Genomic DNA, 20,678 nt, shown 5'->3' with positions numbered 1-20,678 from the left:
TTAAAAAAAAAAAGATCTTATTTATTCATGAGAGGGACACAGAGAGAGGCAGAGACATAGGCAGAGGGAGAAGCAGGCTCCCTGTGGGAAGCCCAATGTGGGACTCGATCCCAGGATCATGACCTGAGCCAAAGGCAGATGCTCAATCATTGAGCCACCCAGGTGCCCCTCATAATCTTTTTAAAAATAATTTTTAAAAATTGTAGGAAAAGGCACATAAAATTTTCCATCTTAATCATTTTTAAGCCTAGAGTTCACTGGCATTAAGTACATTCACACTGTTATAAAACCAGAACTATTTTCATGGTGCATAACTGAAGCTCTATACCATGAAAACACTCCCTGTTCCCCCCATCTGCCCTTCTGCTCCCCGCCACCACCATTCTACTCTGTCTCTATGATGTTGACTACTCCAGGGACCTTATACAAGTGGAATCACATGATGTTTCTCTGTGTCTGACACATTTTATTCAGCTTAATGTCCTTGATGTTTATCCATGTTGTAGCATGTGTCAGAATTTCTTTCCTTTTTAAAGCTGAATTAATACTCCATTGTTATCTACAGGCTAAACCATGTCTATCCATGTATCTGTCACTGGACACCTGGGCTGCCTCCACCCTTTGGCTGTTGTGAAAGCTGCTGTTATGAACATGGCTGTTATTAGTTTCTCTTTCAGAATACAAGTATTATCAATCCCGACAGGGAAACTGAAACTCAGAAATGTTAAGAAATTTCTCCTGCCTCATCAAATAATAAGTGGGAGAACCAGTCTGTGTAACTCCAAATATGGGGTTTTTAACCATTATAAGGTCCTGGCTGTAAAGTACGAGTTTTTCCTCTCATTTTTATTAAGTTTTATATTTTAATTCCTAAAAAACATGAGTTTTAACATAAAAAAAATATGAGCTCAAATCTAAGCTCCTTTCAAAGTCATGAACTGATTGTGACATGGAGCAAATCACCTTAATATCTCTTGAGCTGCTGGGTGGTTGTAAGGATTAAGGGAAGTGATCTGCTTAATTATAGTGCCTAATTTACAGTGCACATAGTAGATGTTGAACAAATACTGGCTTGTGTTATCCTTACAACTGGAAGCAAGTCGGCAGGAGAGCTAATCCAAGAAGCCAGACCCTCTGATTCTTTGGCTAGCACCTGGCAGGTGAGCTGTAGGGCTCCTAGGCAGACACTGGTTTCTGACAGATTGTGAGTTATACCTCTGCCATCTCTGTTTGTTATCTCACTGCCTGGAATAAGACAGATCTGCAGCCTGGACCTGTCACCCACACTTCTTTACCAGCCCAGGGCTGAGGACATCACAGGCATTTGTGTGACAGCAAAGTATAAAGAATGGTCTGTCTGGGAGTCAAGAGAAGTGAGTCTTAACCCAGTGTGATCACTAAACTGATGCCTTCCTCTTTCCTCTGGGCCCCAGTGTGCTCACCTGTAGATTAAGAGCTCTAAAGATGGTGACTGCTGAGGTCTGTGTGTTCTGGAACTTCTAAGGTATGACCTCAGTGTAATCATTTTATAGTCTTTAGAGAAGACTCTCCTCTTTAGCTCCTTATCAACTCTAATTTACCACCTGCTGATTGGAAAGATGTTTCAAAAGAGAAGTAGCAGAGAGTTTGGATAATCTGCAACCTTGCTGTAATACTCTTTACTCTCTTGATGTCCACATTCCAGCTAATCAAAGAGAATAATTTACAGTCTACATAGGAACGAGGAAGAAGTGTTCAGACTGCCTGGGTTTGAATCCTGGCTCCATGACGGATTAGCTGAAGAGATTATGTACTCTTTTAGGCCTCCCGGTTACTCATCTATAAAACCAGGGTAATAATAGTACCTACTCTAAAGTTTAAATAAGGTAATCTATATAAAAACTATTAACACTGTGCCTATTCAAAGATATCAGTATAAGGGAGTAAGATCACAAGCAAAAGAGACACCATCCAGATCTGACCTCAGTACTCCAGGTTCATTTTTTTGGTTTGTGTGTGTGTTTTCAGGTTCACATTTAACTAGCAGTCATACCTCCTTCTTGTGGAGCTCAGCCTGCATGTCTGAATTCTGCTTCTGGAGGCTGACACAGCTGTCCTTCAGCTCCTGGTTTTCTTTGCAAAGCTCCTTATTGTGCTGTTCAATTTCTTCCACCTCACCCTATGAAAGAGCATCCCATAAATTCATATTTGACCCTTTATAGCTCGATAGATAATCAAGTCCCTCTAGCGGAACATTCCCATAGGCCAGGATGCTGAGGGTCTGGTGGATTCCCACCCATATGGTGACATCCATGTACCCAGAATGGGAGCACCTCTTCAGTACGAAGGGGAGGGGATAATGTAGGTATATCTGTATGATTGCAACACTGAGCCTGTCATTACCAAGAAAGAAAGACAAAATTAAGGCCACAAAGAATTAAAAGGGGGAATGATAGAAGAATGTAGATTTTTCTTGCAAACACTTAGTACTGTTTGTCTCTCCTAATGGACTCAGCTCCTAGAGGCCAAAGACAGTAAGTGATTTAATGTATTCTTCACTGCCTACCACAGGGCTAAATGGAAAGGTGTCCTGTGAAGTAACTGAGTAATTAAAGGAAACTAATATTCACGTATGCCAGGCTCTGGGTCAGAACTGAGAGCTACAAAGCATATTTGGTGCATCCCTCCTCAAAGGAGCTTGTAAATTGTGGTAAGATGTGCAGATGACCAAAATTAAGTAAAAGGAAAAGTTAGGGGAATAACTGAATGCCAACTGAGTTACAGCAGCTTTAGAGAAAGGATAAATCACTTATTGTTGTGATTCCTTTCAATGTTCCTAAGCCATTTCTGAGTAGGTTTGAGTGGGTACTGTATGCATTTCTCCCAGTAGTATCTGTTAAGACATCTGATAAAGGCCTATTGACAGAAATTCCACCCTATCCTGAAATTACTCCTCTTAATGGCAGGAAAGGATTGAGGGGAGATGTTTACAGACCTGAGTGGTAACAACCAGGATATCCTCCTCATTTTCTGGACGGAACTGGAAAGGGATACTTGCTCCCCGAACTACACCATCCTGATCCACATAGCAGAACTGGTAATACTCATCATCCTTGGGGAGGTAATAAGCTGAAAACACAACATGATTTTTAATCCAAAATAAAGTCTGTTAAGAAAACTAAAAATCTGGAAGTCTTTTATTTGCCTCAGAAAGCTTAAACTCAAGGGAATTAGTCTTGGTTGCTGTCTTCAACACCTTTGATCCAGTATTTTTCTCACCTTTGAACTGGACTTCCTGCTGTTTGGCTGAGTTGCTGTTTAGATCAACAGGCAAAGTGACCCACATGAAGGTGTAATACTCGCGGGTTGTCTTCCATCCCACCTGCAATGACAGAAGACTCTCATTCAGCATCTTAAAGTGCTCAGAGGAAACTCCTTATTTGTGCAAGGTCTTCTTAAAATGCACTCACTTTTTATTTGTGTTGAAAATACCACAGAATGAGTCCATTATGATATGTGCTAGGAGGCCTGATACAACTAGATATTGGCACACACACATACAGTGCAGAATACCTGTCTTAGAAGGAAATGAAAACGGACTCGACACCTGAGACAAGAGTTCTAAAAATTCTATCATTACATCGGACAGAGAATGGTGAGTGACTGGGGAAAATAGTTAAGACAGTTCTGGGGGTGTGAATCTTGATCCTGCTACCTTCTCCCAACAGTGTTTTTAGAACTTCTTAATCACAAAGTCCTTCTGACTTGCCGTCTCCATTGATCAGTCTTCTCCCGTGTCCAGGCCAGTCTTGTCACCCACCAACCTAGTTATACTAGTACATTTAAAAAATGCGGTTCTTAAGATTTTGTTTATTTGACGAGAGAGAGAGAGAGAGAGAGAGAGAGAGAGAGAGAGAGATATACCAAGCACAAGCAGGGGGAGTGGCAGGCAGAGGGAGAAGCAGGCTCCCTGCTGAGCAGAGAGCCCAACATGGGGCTCAATCCCAGACTGTGGGATTATGACTTGCACTGAAGGCAGATGCTTAACTGACTGAGCCACCAAGGTGGCCCCCAAAATACAGTTTTTGAATCATGTGCATATGGGAGTGGAGGGGCAAAAGCGTTCTTAGATTATGAGGTAGGTCCCAGATAACAGAGTCCAGTTAGAATTTTCTTCAGTGTTTTTTTTTTTAAGATTTTATTTATTTTTATTTATTTATATTTTATTTATTTATTCAGGAGACACACACAGAGAGAGAGAGAGAGATAGAGGTAGAGGTAGAGACACAGGTAGAGGGAGAAGCAGGCTCTGTGCAAGGAGCCGGATGTGGAACTCGATCCCAGATCCTGGCCGATCATGCTCGGCAGATGCTCAACCGCTGAGCCACCCAGGCGTCCCTCTTCAGTGTTTTTCTTAATTCATGCTTAATAAAGGCTTTTTGGTGACAAAGATACTGACAACAATCTGGTAGTCATAGAGGCCTCTTCTAGGTATTGAATGCAATAAGTCATGATATAAGTACACCGTAAAATATGCCTCAGAGCAGAAAGCTGGCTAAGTGGAAAATATTCTCAGTAAATGTGAAGAGGGGTAAAAGATGGCTCAAGTCATATCTGGAAGATAAGGGCACACCAGAGAATAGAAAGGGAGCCACTGTGTCTTCAAGGGGAGAACACTCAGCAAATGAGAAGTGAAATTACATTTATTGCCATATTTTGACCCTGCCTGAGCCCAGTGGGAAGAAAAAGAACTAAAAATAAATTCCACTTTTATATATGAAGGAATCAGTGCAGGGTTGAAAAGGCTACACTGAAAGCTCATCAGAACATACCAGGGCATGTTTTAGTGTCTCATTAATACACACCCCATTGCTGTAAGCATCTCAGAGCCACCATGGCCTGCGGTGGTACAGGAAGCAGGAATTTTATGGAGTCTTCATTCACATCCTGGAGTTTCTTAATGCATTGTGACCAAAATATCATTTGAGAAGGCCTAAGAATTACTGCAGTCTTGGAACAAGGAAACTTCTAACCACCTGCAATTTCTGGCTTGGCTCCTCCACCTGAGTAGTCCTAGTCCCAGTGTGCCTCTCATGGCATGACGGTCCTCTGAGTCCTTGGAAATATTTAAATGCCCAGGTAAGGGAGAACATAGAGCATAGGACTAAGCACTAAAGGCAGGAAAGCCAAGTCCCACTTACTTTAGGCTCTATCATTGCTCATAGCTTTTGCTATATTGAGAAGATGAAGCATATAGCACATTCAAAAACAGTTCACAAGTGCCTGCTTGGTGTCAGGAAGGATCAGTATCAGGACTGGTGAGGAGCTGAGGAATATGGTTGAGATTGCACTGCAAATGGCTCAGCTGGTGAAGCATGAGACTTTTAATTAATTAATTTTTTAAAAAAGATTTTATTTATTTATTCATGAGAGACAGAGAGAGAGAGGCAGAGACACAGGCAGAGGGAGAAGCAGGCTCCATGGAGGGAGCCTGACGTGGGACTCGATCTGGGGTCTCCAGGATCACATCCTGGGCTGCAGGCGGCGCTAAACGGCTGTGCCACGGGGGCTACCCGAGACTTTTAATTTAAAAAAAAAGAGAAAAAAAATTAAAGAGTTATTTATTTGACAGAGTGAGTGTGTGAGAACAAGCAGGGGGAGCGGGAGCAGAGGGAGAAACAAGCTCCCCTCTGAGGAGGGAGCCAGATGCAGGGCTTGATCTCAAGACCCTGGGATCATTACCTGAGCCGAAGGCAGACAGTTAACCAACTGAGCCACCCAGGCGCTCCAGAAAAAATTTTTAAAGTGATCTCTACACTCAATGTGGGGCTTCAACTCACAACCCCAAGATTAAGGGTTGCTCAGCTCCACTGACTAAGCCAGTCAGGCACCCTGAACATACAACTCTTGATCTCAGGGTTATGAGTATGAGCCCCATGTATGATGTGGAGTTTACTTAAAATTAAATAGAAGGGTGCCTGGGTGGCTCAGTATATCATCCAACTCTTGATAACCCTGCAGTCATGATTGCAGGGTTGTGGGATCAGGCCCTGCATTGGGCTCTGTGCTCCGCATGTGGTCTGCTTGAGATTCTCTCTCTCCCTCTGCCCCTCCTCATGCATGCTCTCTCTCTAAAATAAATAAAATCTTTTATTTTTTTTTAATTTTTATTTATTTATGATAGTCACACAGAGAGAGAGAGAGAGAGAGGCAGAGACACAGGCAGAGGGAGAAGCAGGCTCCATGCACTGGGAGCCTGACGTGGGATTCGATCCCGGGTCTCCAGGACCGCGCCCTGGGCCAAAGGCAGGCGCCAAACCACTGCGCCACCCAGGGATCCCCAATAAAATCTTTTAAAAAAGAGAAAGAGAGAGACTATTCTATAAGAATACCAGGTGAGCTTTCCAAGGGAGATACGAAAGACAACATTTTATAATCAACTCTTAATTCTCTAATTTACCATCTGTTGTTCATATGAATTCAGCAGAGTAGGAAAAAAAGAAGAGGTTTAGGAATCAAATAGGGATCTCTGGGTGGTGCAGCGGTTTAGCGCCTGCCTTTGGCCCAGGGCGTGATCCTGGAGAGCCAGGATCGAATCCCACGTCGGGCTCCCGGTGCATGGAGCCTGCTTCTCCCTCTGCCTTTGTCTCTGCCTCTCTCTCTCTGTGACTATCATAAATAAATAAAAAATTAAAAAAAAAAAGGAATCAAACAAATGTTCACCATTTACTCACTGGGAGACCTTGGGAAAGTCACCATCTTGGATCCCTGGGTGGCACAGCGGTTTGGCGCCTGCCTTTGGCCCAGGGCGCGATCCTGGAGACCCGGGATCGAATCCCACATCAGGCTCCCGGTGCATGGAGCCTGCTTCTCCCTCTGCCTGTGTCTCTGCCTCTCTCTCTCTCTCTCTCTCTGTGACTATCATAAATAAATAAAAATTAAAAAAAAAAAAAAAAAAAAAAAAGAAAGAAAGTCACCATCTTGAGTAATTCATTTTATTCATCTGTGCACAAGAGATAACACTCCCTGAGGGTGCTGCTATGCTGTGAGGCTCAGTTAGAAAACACACATACTCATGTATGCAAGCATGCATAAAACCTAATCAAAAACCTTGCACATCATATGTTCTCAAAAAGTTTGTATTCTCTTCATTATTCTTTTTTTTTTTTTTAAATATTTTATTTATTTATTCATGATAGGCACACAGAGAGAGGCAGAGACAGAAGCAGGCTCCATGCAGGGAGCCCGATGTGGGACTCGATCCCGGGACTCTAGGATCATGCCTGGACCGAAGGCAGGTGCCAAACCGCTGAGCCACCCAGGGATCCCCCTCTCTTCATTATTCTTAAAACTTTCTTTCAGGCTGGGTAGCTGTTCAAATCAATAATAGCTTTATGGACAATGAACATGAGAGGCCATTTTTTGTATTAATGGTTTTCTTTATGGAGTCATGGTCATACCTCTGAGATGCATGAAGCATTCCAAATATAGATGCAGTTTTCAAAAATGTTTTTAAACATTTGTTAGTAAAAATCATAATATTTTCATTTGGTTTATGTCAAGTCCTCACTGGAAGTTGCTGCATCCTTGGAGAATACAAACAGTCTAGGCTAAACAGAACTATAACTGTGTTGCAAAAAAAAAAAAAAAAAAAAAAAGTTACAGATTACATTTCAAAGGCAAATAAACAATTTTCTAATTGTCCTCTTTTAAAATAATCCATATCTGCACTGTCCAGAATGACAGCCATGAGCCACATGAGAACATTTAAATTTAAGTTAATTTTAGTTAATTCATTAGCTACGTTTTTTTTTTTTTTTTTTTTTTTTTCATTAGCTACGTTTTAAGTGCTCAATAACTACATGTGGCTAGAGGCCACTGTACTGGACAGTGAAGGTACAGCTCCATAGTAGAAAGTTCTACTGGACAGCTTTGCTACACATGGGGAGGAATTCTCTTTTCCAAAATAGGAAACACTCGGTATGTCAGTTTTCTGTGTCAGGACATTCTTTAGTCTAATGATTCAGTATCTGCAGTCTCAGGAGGTATCCTGATACTTGCCAGTGTCTCTCTGGTTGTCTACTACCCTGCCTCTAAATGCCAGCTTCCATGGCCCCATCATTTAGCTTGGAATTCCAAACAATTAAGGAAAAGTAACTCTATGAGGATTGTGAATAAGCATCAGCTCCTTCACAGTGCAGTCAAGAATGATGTCTGATTTCAGGATAAACAACATTGGCAAATAAGCATATGACATACTGAAGTGTCAAAACAAAGGTCACTTACGTTGGAATTCAGCAGTGTAGATTACTTATATTTGACCTTTATTTCCTGTCTCTGGATATAATAGGAATATCTGTCATTATGGTGTGTGTGTGTGTGTGTGTGTGTGTGTGTGTGTGTGTGTGTGATGGGAGAGAGAGACACACAGATGGGGGGAGAATGGAAGGTAGAGAATAAGTTGATTATAATAAAAAAAAAGTACTATTTCTGTACTTTAACTGGAAGGGTATTAGGGACCTCAGAAAATTTCTATGCCTGGAAATCTTTACAAAGAAGCAAATCATACTTATTCAGGAACAAACCTCTTGGACGCACGGTGTCAAACCAGGTAACTTCTCAACATCCCTTTTAGGTATGTAATACTCATATTGAACAAATTGAACACTCTTCTAAGTAAGAAAGTAACGTTTAAGGTCACAGAAATTACCTAAGGAGCCACTCACCAACTCACAGATGAATATTTCAAAATAAGATAAATTTAAAATATTTACATTTGGTCTTTGAAAGCATAATAAAACTTGGAGGGCTATAGGATTTGCCATATTGGCTTGCAACTGAAATTAAAACTTGAGTCCCTGGGATCCCTGGGTGGCGCAGAGGTTTGGCGCCTGCCTTTGGCCCAGGGCGTGATCCTGGAGACCCGGGATCGAATCCCACGTCGGGCTCCCGGTGCATGGAGCCTGCTTCTCCCTCTGCCTGTGTCTCTGCCTCCCTCTCTCTCCCTGTGTGACTATCATAAATAAAAAATAAATAAATAAAAATAAAAAAAACTTGAGTCCCATAGCACATGCTGGTGTGTGAACGGGAGTTTAGTTTAGGATTTTAAAATTGGCAAGGGGCACCTGGGTGGCTCAGTTGGTTAAGTGTCTGCCTTCAGCTAAGGTCATGATCCCAAGGTCCTGGGATCGAGCCCTGTATCAGGCTCCCTGTGCAGCAGAGAGCCTATTTCTCCCTCTCTGTCCACTGCTCCCCCTGCTCATGCTCTCTGTCAAACAAATAAGTAAAAATCTTAAAAAAAATTTTTTTTTAAAATTTGGCCAAAAAAGGGGGTGGGGCGGGGAGAGGAGGGCACCTGGGTGGCTCAGTTGGTTAAGTGTCTGACTTCAGCTCAGGTCATAATCTCACAGTCCTGGGACTGAGCCCTGCACTGGACTCCTCACTCAACAGGGAGTCTGCTTATCCCTCTATCCTCCCCCCGCATGCCACATCCTACTCTCTCTCTCTCAATAGGTAAAATCTTAAAAAAAATTTAAAAGGCCAGATATAAGACACAAAATGCTTATATTACACAGTCACACACTCAGATAACCTCTAGTTTCCAGTCACTTGGTACTAAAATAACCACTTACTCTAAAGATGCCAATCCAATCCTTTCGACGGGGAATGAAATGCTGGGTGAGCGTGTAATAGCATGTGACATCCCCTCCAGGGACATAGAACTTCTCCACACTGTTAAAGATGACCTGAGAGAAATGACAATGATCCAGCAAGACAGCTGACGTGGGGGGATCTTCTACTGTCTCATCCATGGTGGGCGTCCTGTTATGAGATACAGGATAAAATAAAGCTCAGACAGTGTTGTCTGAAATGTTGGGAGATTTCTGGGCTCTCACCCAGGGAACATTCCATTGGAGGCAAGTCAGGAAAAGCAAAGGCCTGACAAGGACTGAGATCATACCACTTGCTTTCTGTTTCACTTTGAGCCATTTTGTATTCATAGCTTCCTATGCTCTAAGAACTTTCTAAGAATGTCTTTGATCTCCACCACAGGCACCACCGCCCTCATGTACCTTTATTCTCTGTTTATAGCTTGTTTGTTCCACTTTTTCTAAATGCCTTAAATAAGTAAGGCAGGCTAGAAGAAAATAACCTGAGCTGGGAATGGTATGACCTAGAGTCTAGATTTTTCATCCCACAAGTCCTGTGACTTTTGGAACATCAATTTCTCTAGATTTCAGTTTCTTCATTCAGTTACATTTATAATTATCAAGTCTTTGCATGTATGTATTAAGGCATTCTGCTAGGAGCTGGGTGTGAGTGCAGAAGAAAGGTAGGGTTGAGAGCAGATTATTTGACAGGCACCGATGACAAGCATGGGTTCTGAAACCCGAACAGTGAAGTTCAAATTCTAGCCTCACCACCCATTAAATGCATGAGCTTAAGCAACACACTTAAATCAGCTGGGCTCAATGCCTGTTCCCTCACCTGTAAAATAGGGCTATTAACACCTACATCATTTTTTTTTTTAACATTAACTGAAATAATGCAAAATCTGCAGGCCTTAACTCACTACTTGCCATATAGTCACACAAAGTAGAAATATGTAGAATGATAGAATAAAGTACTAGCAGAGTCTGCAAGAAGGGCTTGCCAGATATTAGTGATTTTCTTAATATTGTGGAGTGTTTTGTTTTCTGGTATAGTCTGTGCCCTCAGAAGGGTTCCATAGCAACATGGTAGTTAAATGAGAAAACAAGTGACTGACAAATAGATGGAATCAGTGCAAAATACTCTTGGGTTCAAAGGAGGGAGAGATGCAACTGGCTAGGAAAATGGAGAAGAGCTCTGAGGAGTGAGTAGAGTCCTGCATAAGCCCTCAAGGAAGATGAGCCTTTAGGCTTGGGGGTGAAGAAATTCCAGGTGAAGGAAATGGCATGCATAAAAGCAACAGAAGAGAGAAATGCTCCGTTTGGAGGACAGCAAGCAAGTTGGATCCCTATTTAAAACACTGGGGATATAACCTGTATTTCACTTTTGCAGGTCACAATACAGATAAAATGTGATCAAGGATGGCAAACTATTTGGGAGATAAAAACAATATAGAAAAGAAACAAAGTCTTTCAAATTGTTGGGATCTGACACTTCCTGCCTCTCAAAAGTCACCACTCCATCTTCTAAATGTTCCCCAGGTCTAACACTTAGTGAATCCATGATCCTCAACCTAGGGTTTCATTGGGAAATGGAAACAATATTGTAGCTGTACACAGCAGATGAAGGAGAGCTGTATGAAGGAGAGCTGCATGACTACTATATGATACCTTATACATTTGGGTTGTATACAAAAGATTGTATACATTCAATTTCTGAAAATAAGTACAATAACCAAAAAACACAGCCCTTCTAGTCCTGCCTGGTCCTATTTATTTCCTGATTTTATTTTCAACTCTGAACAACCAGGCCTCTTCTTCCAACTCCTCCAGTAGTCAATTTTTTCACAAGAGAAGGCAAGGGGACTTTGGTGGCACTGAACTATTCTTGGGATTGAGTTAAGGAAGTAAGAAATGTATTGGCTTTCTGGGTTGTGGCACAGTTTAGCCACATCCTTAACCTCAAACCTCAGATCAGTTTTTCTCAGGAAAAGGGAGGTCACACTCCAGTCTAGGTCAGAACTAGTTCCTCATGATAAGCTGTTGTCTGTGTGATCTCTTGGATGCTATGGGAGGGTGGGAAGGGAGGTTTCTCAGCTTGCAGACCCCTCTCTTTCCTAGGGGTCTCAAGTCATACTGAGGCCAGCATATCCTCTCTGTCCTCAGCCTGGAGTAGCATTTATGAGCTTGTAAAATAATTTAATCTGTTGTCTGTGGATCATAAAGAACACTCAGGTAAGAGTGGCTTCAGGGCCTATCTCTCAATTAACCTAAGTACTCAACTCTCTTTTACTTCATAACACTATCACCCCTGTATATACAACATAATGTCTAGCCCAGAGTAATTGCTGATTAACTATTCACTGAGTAAGTGAAATGAAATGCATGTGATTCATCAAAAAGTGAAAGGAAGGGGGGGCTTTGTAGGTAAACAATGGTTTGAATGACCATGGGGCTAATTCTTTTTTTTAAGCCCTACTCTTAATTTGTTGGATACCTTAGAGGAGCTGCTGTTTCTCAGCTTTCTTTTTCTAAAATAGGATGAAAAGATGATAATCTCCAAGTGCAATATCAATTCTTGGTATGGCTGGTTCAGCTGGCATAGCTGGTTCAAGTGGCATGGTGCCAAAAAAACAAAAGGCACAGATTTGATTTCCTTAAGGACCCATAAAATTCACACTCCATTACCCACCTTCTACACTCAAACTCCGGCAAGCTGTTTTGCAAATGGATGTTACTCTGAAAGGCAAGACCAGCCAAAGGTATGAGGGCTTCGTACACCCTCTTTCCTACTAGAAAAACAATCTATAAGTTCATGAACAGAACACTGGAGAAAGGACAGTATGTGTACACACATGCGTGCATGCACACATACACACACACAAATACACAAGAATTCATGTTCTGAGGCTTGAGTTTACATATAGCCAGTGGAAACTAGCTCTTTAAAAATATTTTTTTTAATTTATTCATGAGAGACACAGAAAGAGAAAGGCAGAGACACAGGCAGACGGAGAAGCAGGGAGCCCGATGTGGGACTCCATCCCAGGACTCCAGGATTATTCCCTGGGCCGAAGGCGCCCCAACCACTGAGCCACCCAGGCATCCCAAGGAAACTAGCCCTTTTCTTTTCTTTCCTTTTTATTTTTTTTATTTTTATTTATTTATTTTTTTTTTAGCTCTTTTCACTCATACAAACACCTAATCATCTGTCTGGAAAAGTCAACAGTCTTGGTTGGTTCCTTATCAAAAATGTAAGACTCCGTGAAGTTTCCCATTTCAGAGATCTCATCACCAGGACGACCCAGAGGGAACCTAGCGGCTCTCTAGGTATTGGGAACTCAATTGTTCTTGAAACTCTCCTCTGCCAAGACTGGGGAAGGAGCTGAGGAGGTAGGCAGAGTGGAGAACAGCAATGGCTTCACTTCTCTGCTGAAGTGAAGATGGAAGAGGCCGTGAGCATAACCATGATAATCTGACCTGGGTCAGTTAGGAGTTACCTGATTTAACTTTTTCTGCTTTAAAAAGGGGGGGGAGGGGCACCTAGGTGGCTCAGTGGTTGACTGCCTTTGGCTCAGGTCCTGATCCCAGAGTCCTGGGATCAAGTCTAGCTTCAGGCTCCCTGCAGGAAGCCTGCTTCTTCCCTCTGCCTATATCTCTGCCTCTCTCTGTGTGTCTCTCATGAATGAATAAATAAAATCTTTGAAAAACAAAAAAACTTTCTGGAAGGAAGGCATCTACTACTAATTTTTAAGATCAGTGATCCTGTTCAGTAAACCTTTTCCTCTTTCCCAGTGATTAGGTTCCTTGGGAGAACTGGGCTCTGAAATTGGCTAGGGAAATCACCTTGCTGTCAAAGCGGTCCAGAAAGGACTGTTTGTGGAGGGGCCAAAGAGGACATGGAAAGAAAAGCAGAATGATTTAAGCATCAGCTTCCCCTTCTTGAACTCCTCTTCCCACTATAGAACCTCTCCATCATCCACTTATAATTCTGACAATATCCATGAAAGGAAGTAAGAAATAGTAAAAGAGCAAAAGTTAAATTTAGAAGCCTGGAGAACTATGGAGTCATGTAAAAGCAGTGGGATGAATTAGGCCCCATAGAAATCATGGGATTTCCACCTAATTCCCTCCTCCTACCCTCATACCCAAGACTAGCCACATGAGGAGCGAGCAGGGAAAAACAAATAGGAATGTCTAAAAGCAAACCACTGAGTATGGGAAAATAATGCAGAGATTCTACAAACTGTCAGAAGCACTTCACTTGGACTCTGATTTTTCCAGCTCAGTTTCCAAAAGTATTAGTGTCCTCAGAGGATGTATGCAGTAACAGGCAATGTGTTTTAAAATGAGTCCCCTGAACTGGCTTCTGGCTTCTAAGAAAACCTGACACATTTTCATCTAATGAGCTTTTCAAGCCTAATATACTACTCCCATGACTGTTCCATGAGGGCATATATTCTCTTACGTTCTCCTGAAGAAATGAACAGCTAATTCTACTTTTGCTGAGTGAATCTGTAAAGCACACGGATATGCTTTCTAGCAGGAAAATTTTAAAATATTGTAACGTTTCCTGGTTCAGACTCTAACAATGCAAATACGCAACCAAATCAGCTCCCCAATCTTCCTAAAGATTTTTCCCCATGTATGCTGAACCATGAAGAAGACATGCATATTAAAAAAAATAACTAAAGTGAAAGGGAATAGAGGGGAAGGGAGAAGAAATGGGTAGGAAATATCAGAAAGGGAGACAGAAAAAAAAAAAAAAAAAAAGAAAGGGAGACAGAACATGGAAGACTCCTAACTCTGGGAAATGAACTAGGGGTGGTGGAAGGGGAGGAGGGCCGGGTGTGGGGGGTGACTAGGTGGCGGGCACTGAGGGGGGCACTTGACGGGATGAGCACTGGGTGTTATTCTGTATGTTGGCAAATTGAACACCAATAAAAAATAAATTTATTATTAAAAAAAGAACAGACACTAAGAAAAAAAATAACTAAAGTTCTACTGTAGAGTATGTCTAACAGTTTTACATTAGCCTTTTGTACCAGTGGGCACATATTTAGAGAAATGAAGACTATCAGTATCAGTAGTTCACAGAAGGAAACCAAATGTTCTCAAAGCCAAGAAAGAAATGCAAATCAATTCTTCGTTTGGGAACAGTAAAAAAAAAGAGAAGCAAACAAACCCAAACTCTATTTAATTCCTTCATCTTGCTTATGTAACTTTCTAAACTAGTAGCTATTAGCAAAATGGATGATCTGATTTCTATCCCACTCCTCCTGTGTACTGGAAGAGATGCTCAAAACTACCCTTAGAAAACCTGGACAGTGGCAACTATGGCTCCGAGCAAAAGCAAAGATACACAGTCATTGGCCTTCAAATTACTGAACTACTTGCTCTAATTAGAAATTTCCAAGTTCATTCTAGTTCTTTACCTAAAATCTTTCAGAGTGCCTTAGAGAACTTGTAGATCTCCAGGAGGCTTGTAGTACTCCTCATTAACAACTGTTGGGACTGGCTGCCCAGCTTGTTCTAAGCAGGCCCTCAGCCACATCCCACAACAGCCGTGCCAGCAGTACTAGGAAAGGAAAGAAAAACAGCTCTGGGACATGAGATGCAGGCAATAGAAGAAACTGTGTGAAAGCCTCAAAGCTGTGTCCTAAACCTCTATTTACCTTAAGTAAGATGGTACACTTTTTCCTTGAAAGGGGTGACTGTGCTAACCCCTGAAGTGACATGGGTGGTGACAGGGTTCGAAGTGCAGTGGAAAGGGAACAAGGCTAGGAGCCAAGAGACCTGGGTTCTTGTCTTAGTTCTGCCACTAACTAGCTCTGATACCTTGGCCAAGTCGCACTACCTCCTTTTAGGCCTCAGTATCTTCATCAGTAAAATGCATGGATTGGGCTAGAAAATCTCTAAGAAACTTTCCAGCTTTAATGAACCTAGGTGAAGGAAAAAGAGAGTCAAAGGTCATTTTAAGTCTCTCTTTTCATCGAAGGAAATAAGGAACCATGGTATTATATCAACAAGTACAAAGTGTTTAAAGAGCCCTAGATACTATCTGACTTGAAAGATAATACTTCTTGGTGCTATGTATCTCCTACTACCTTTCTTGGGGTCCTTTCTACTCCAGAGCTATCATATCTGCTAAAGGGTAGCGTTTCAGGCAGAAGCCCTTTGAAAATACCTGTGAAAGTGAGTCACCTGGATATTCTCTAATTATGTACCCTACATAATCTACAAAGACCTACTGCATTAGAGTCCTCGGTTTTAAACGGTTTTTGCAACAGGGGGAAGTAAGTTATAATACGTAGCATCTGGGCAGCCTGGGTGGGGGTTCAGCGGTTTAGCGCCGCCTTCAGCCCAGGGCCTGATCCTGGAGATCCAGGATCGAGTCCCACGTCGGGCTCCCTGCATGGAGCCTGCTTCTCCCTCTGCCTGCGTCTCTGCCTCTCTCTCTGTCTCTCTCATGAATAAATAAATAAAATCTTTAAAAAAAAATAATACATAGCATCTGTATCCTTCCACTCAACTCCAGTAATAGCCACTTGTTGGCTTGCACCAGAAGCAAAGAATCCAAGTGATAGAAAAAAGTTAACATGCCCAGGAGGGGTTGAAATTATAATGGGGAAACATCAGCCCCAAGACTAAATTGCTAAATTGGGCTGATTGGTAGCGGTGGGGAGGGGCTCTCGGGAATCAACTGTAAAGCAGAAGGTCATTACACTCCAGCTGCTCTTTCTTCTGCCTAGAATATCTCCAATTACAGAAAGCCTCATCTGAAGAAATGGGACTTCAGGGATCAAGCTTACAAACAGGGAAACTGAGGCCAAAGAGAAAGTAACTTGCCTAGGGCTCGCCTCGGCCCCATAGCAGAGATGCTGAAGCCTCAAGGACAGGGATTAAGGAACTACCAAGATCTCTGCCCGTTGGGGGGAGGGGAGTGAGAAGACGGGGGTGGGGGTGGGGTTGACGCCGTGACGTCAAGACACCGACTCGCGTCAGAGGGGGTCCCTTCTACTCAAGGAGCCTGCCACCCGGCCACAAGCACCGAAACTCTGCGTTCCTAGGGAGAAAACTGCCCCTCAACCCTCCAGGGCCGGGGAAGGAGCTCCAGGGGCTCCATGACGCCACTCACACTTACTGTCACCCTAGAAAGATGGAAGGAAGCGAAAACCGAAACCAGTCGCACCTCTGCCTCCCAAGGTCCTTTCTGAGGAGTGAAAGTCTGAATTTGGAGAACCCAAAGGCCCAAATGCCCCTAATTGCCTTCTTATACCCCAGGGACTCACCGGGGGTAGCAGCCGGCGTCGGCGCAACAGCAACAGGGCAGGGCAAGGGGCGGGGCGGAGCTAAAAACCCAGGGGAGAGCCCATCCCGTATGGTCCCGCCTACCACGTCACAACGGCTGCCAAGCACCGCCCCGCCGCGGTGCCTGCTGGGACTTGTAGTACTCAGGTGCTGGGCTCCAGGGCTGCTCAGCTGCACTAGGTGGTTTTCTCCCGTCCAGAACAGCAATCTCACCCCAAGGAGCCTATTTCTTCCCCTAAAAGGAGTCGTTTACTTGTAAAAAAATCACAGAATTTTCTTTCAGTCCTGAACGAGAAAAGGCCATTGAGAGGTCATCTTAATTTTCTTCTGCCTCTACATACCACTTCACTAAGAGTCTTATAGATGAGACCCCTTTTTGCATTTAATCATCCTTCCGTCAGCCCCTGAAGGAGACCCAGCAGTCTCCCTGGGTGTCCCAGTTTCTGTGTTTCATCACCCACCCCCCTTTTTAAAAAAGAATTTATTCATGAGAGACACAAAGAGAGGCAGAGACATAGGCAGAGGGAGAAGCAGGCTCCCTGCAGGGAGCCTGATGTGGGGCTTGATCCCAGGACCCTGACGTTTCACCACTGAGCAACCCTATACTCTCACCATTCCCGTTCTATAAAGAAATTATTTTTTTTTAACGTGAATTTTGTCAAGGTCCTATTCTTCCTAATTGCAGTGTAAAAAATAAACTCGAACTCAGAATCCTGCTAAGTCACTTTAGAGGAGATTCCTCACCCTTGATAATTGATCAATCCCTGGCCTGTCTTTAGCAAGAATCCTGTTAAGTCAGTTCAGCAGGAATCCCCCCTCCCCCACCTTTGATGTCTCCTCTTAGTAATTTTCCAACTTCTTGACCTTATTGTATTTGGAGTTGAGTGCAATCTCCTCTATTATAACATCCCTATGGCAATACTCCTGGATAAAGTTTCTCTTACTGGTTTAACAAGTGTCAGAATAATTATTTAAGACCTGCCATGCTATCTATGGCTGGTTAAATTTAGAAGTGCCTCTTCTGCAAGGAGTAGCATTCTTCTAAATCTGGAAAGAAACTTTTCTATGCAGTCTAACTAGGGAGTTTACACCTCTGAAGACACTTTACGTTTCATGCAGGAGGTTGAGCATTCCTTATACTGCCTTACCACAAAACGGGTGGCATTCAACTGAGAATGGTTGGCAGGGAAATAATATGTAAACCAGGGACTGGGGTATTTCTTGAAAGTTCAATCACCTTCTGTGTTACCAAATTATGCTCTTTCATTTTAAGCTCTGCCCACAGGGATAAGTGCCCTCAGTATCTGGATACATCTTTAATTTTCCTTACTAGCTTTTAAAAAAGCTGTTAGAATTGACATCCCCTACACCCACACACCTTAACATCCATCTTAACACAACTATTTCATGGCACCTTTGCCTGGATGTTAAAAATGCAAATGAAATCGTTGTGCATTTCTGGAGTCATCTAAAAGCACCACCAATTTTCTAATAGAAAGCATCACATGATGATAGTTCTATATATTTCAAGACTCTTAGAACCCCTGGCCTCAAAATTCTTGCTTGGCTGTGTCCACCAATCCTAGGCTGTTATATCATGACTCTTATCCTCAACTTTTGCCTCTACTTTCACATTGAAAGATCAACCCCTCCGCCCAAACCAAACTTCAAAGTCTCAATAAATACCACTATTTTGTCCTGCTTCTGAGCTGCTTCTACAACTTTGTCAAGAGAAGTGTTCTTCCTCACTGAGGTAAGAATAATGTCAGTTTTGTCTTTTTTTTTTTAAGATTTTCTTTTTTTTTTTTTTAAGTTTGTATTTATTTATGATAGTCACAGAGAGAGAGAGAGAGAGAGAGAGAGGCAGAGACACAGGCAGAGGGAGAAGCAGGCTCCATGCACCAGGAGCCTGATGTGGGATTCGATCCCGGGTCTCCAGGATCATGCCCTGGGCCAAAGGCAGGCGCCAAACCGCTGCGCCACCCAGGGATCCCCTTAAGATTTTCTTTATTTATTCATGAGAGACACAGAGAGAGAGAGAGAGAGGCAGAGACACAGGTGGAGGGAGAAGCAGGCTCCATGCAGGGAGCCCGATGTGGGACTTGATCCCGGGTCTCCAGGATCACGACCTGAGCCAAAGGCAGAAGCTCAACCACTGAGCCACCCAGGCACCCAGTTTTGTCTTTTTAAAAAAGATTTATTTATTTATTTTTTTTAGTGGAGAGAGAGGGATAGAGAGAGAGAGAGAGAAAATCCTGAATCAGACTTCCCACTGAGCATGGAGCCCAACACAGGGCTGGATCCCAGGATCCTCAGGTCATGACCTGAGCTGAAATCAAGAGTCAGCTGCTCAATTGACTGAGCTACTCAAGTACCCCTCAGTTTTGTCTTATTGATAGGTTGTTTTGTTGATATTTTGAGAAGTTAACTTTAACAGCATATAATAATAAAAAAAATTAGCCTGATTTATTTCCAATAGGAGTATCAAGGGAGGGCTGCAAGTATAACTATTTATAATTAGATATTGAAGGAATGAGAATTGATATTCAGACTCACAGAGAAGATCCTCCACTTCTATCTTCAAATATTAGGAATGGAGACAGATAAAGACTGAGGCTGGGGGTAGTTATTCTGTACCTGACACAGTGGGTTTTCTCATTTAATCCTTACAAAGGAAGCACTTTTATTATCCCCATTTTACAGATGAGACAATTGAGGCTTAGAGATGTAAAGTTACTTGCGCAAGCTCACCTGGCTAGTAAGTGTCATCAGAAGTCTTTGAACCAAGCATTCTGACTCAAGTGACTGTGCTCTTAATCATGAGATTCACTATACTCTTTATGAGAGTTCAGTAATCCATAAGGGAAGACCAGTGCATAAATGAGTATGAAGCCACATGATAGTAGCTTTATAGGAGGAATTTACACAGTGCTGAGGTAGCATTAAATTAGTTTTTCCTAAGGGCAAGAAGGAAGGTTTCAAAAAAGGTGTTAGAGAAAAAATTATTCTGAAGCCTTTTAAAACAATAAGGAAAACTTTATTTGGGACTATTGCAATAGGAACATTACAAAAGGGGAGAGAGATTGTGCTCAGTTCCAAAAACAATAAGGACAAAAAAAAAAAAAAAAAACAATAAGGACAAGTGGGAATTTACAGCCATCAAGGAGGCTGAGGGAGTCACTGGGTAGAAATTTACTAAGAGGAGATATGAAGAATGGGGGATTCTTGCTAAACTGATTTAATAGGATTGTTGCTGAAGGCAGGTTAGGGATTGATCAGATATCAAGAATAAGGATTCTCTCTCTAAATAAGCTGATTTAGGATTTTTGCTGAAATTAGACTTGAAAGAGAACTTCAACTACCTCCATTTTGACCTCAGTCTGTACTTTCTTTTTTTTTTTTTTTTTTTTTAGTCTGTACTTTCTAATTAAGTTCTCTTTTCTCACCTATCTCTTAACTCAGGCAAAAGACCCTGCAGGCAAAACATCTCCTGCTCTGAAACTACCCCCTGAAGCAACAAGGATTGCCCTGAGCCAGCAGGACTCCAAAAGACCAACTCCAAGACAGTGATAGACCTGACCTTTACTGCCCACCTGTTTGAACCCACTGACCTTTGTCCCACATTTTCCTCGTAGAAACTGCAAGTATTTTCAGCACTTCACAGACGGTCTTTGAGACTGTCTACTGTCTTCCCGTGTTGGCCTCCCTGAAATAAATTCCTTTCTTGTTTCTCTGTGA

At 42.5% G+C, this 20,678-nt stretch overlaps 1 protein-coding gene and 1 long non-coding RNA gene across 7 annotated transcripts in view; one reads left to right on the top strand and one right to left on the bottom strand.

The window, feature by feature from the left end:
- CALCOCO2 (calcium binding and coiled-coil domain 2) overlaps positions 1–17,040 on the bottom strand; it is a 27,743-nt gene extending 10,703 nt beyond the window's left edge. For 4 of the 6 annotated variants that reach the window (XR_003133534.3, XM_025439928.3, XM_049114779.1 and 1 more), the window contains exons 1-5: positions 16,922–17,040; positions 9,612–9,801; positions 3,259–3,361; positions 2,975–3,108; positions 2,033–2,158 (exon numbers count right to left, since the gene is read on the bottom strand). Coding sequence is in view for 5 of the 6 variants with exons in the window: in XM_025439928.3 (XP_025295713.1) it covers positions 2,033–2,158; positions 2,975–3,108; positions 3,259–3,361; positions 9,612–9,791 (543 nt within the window). In the remaining variant the exon portion in view is untranslated. Of the gene's footprint in view, positions 1–2,032; positions 2,159–2,974; positions 3,109–3,258; positions 3,362–9,611; positions 9,802–16,821 lie in introns of all 6 variants that reach the window. The other 2 variants (XM_035721485.2, XM_049114781.1) reach the window with 2 other exon arrangements.
- Positions 17,006–20,678, top strand: LOC112655081 (uncharacterized). Its single transcript, XR_003133537.3, has 2 exons — positions 17,006–18,693; positions 20,403–20,678. It is a non-coding gene; the product is annotated as an uncharacterized LOC112655081 (long non-coding RNA).

The sequence above is a fragment of the Canis lupus genome, chromosome 9 (genome assembly GCF_003254725.2).
Source record: "Canis lupus dingo isolate Sandy chromosome 9, ASM325472v2, whole genome shotgun sequence".
Lineage (NCBI taxonomy): Eukaryota > Metazoa > Chordata > Mammalia > Carnivora > Canidae > Canis > Canis lupus.
Note: the sequence above shows the minus strand (reverse complement) of the source record. Positions and strands in the feature narration are given on the sequence as shown.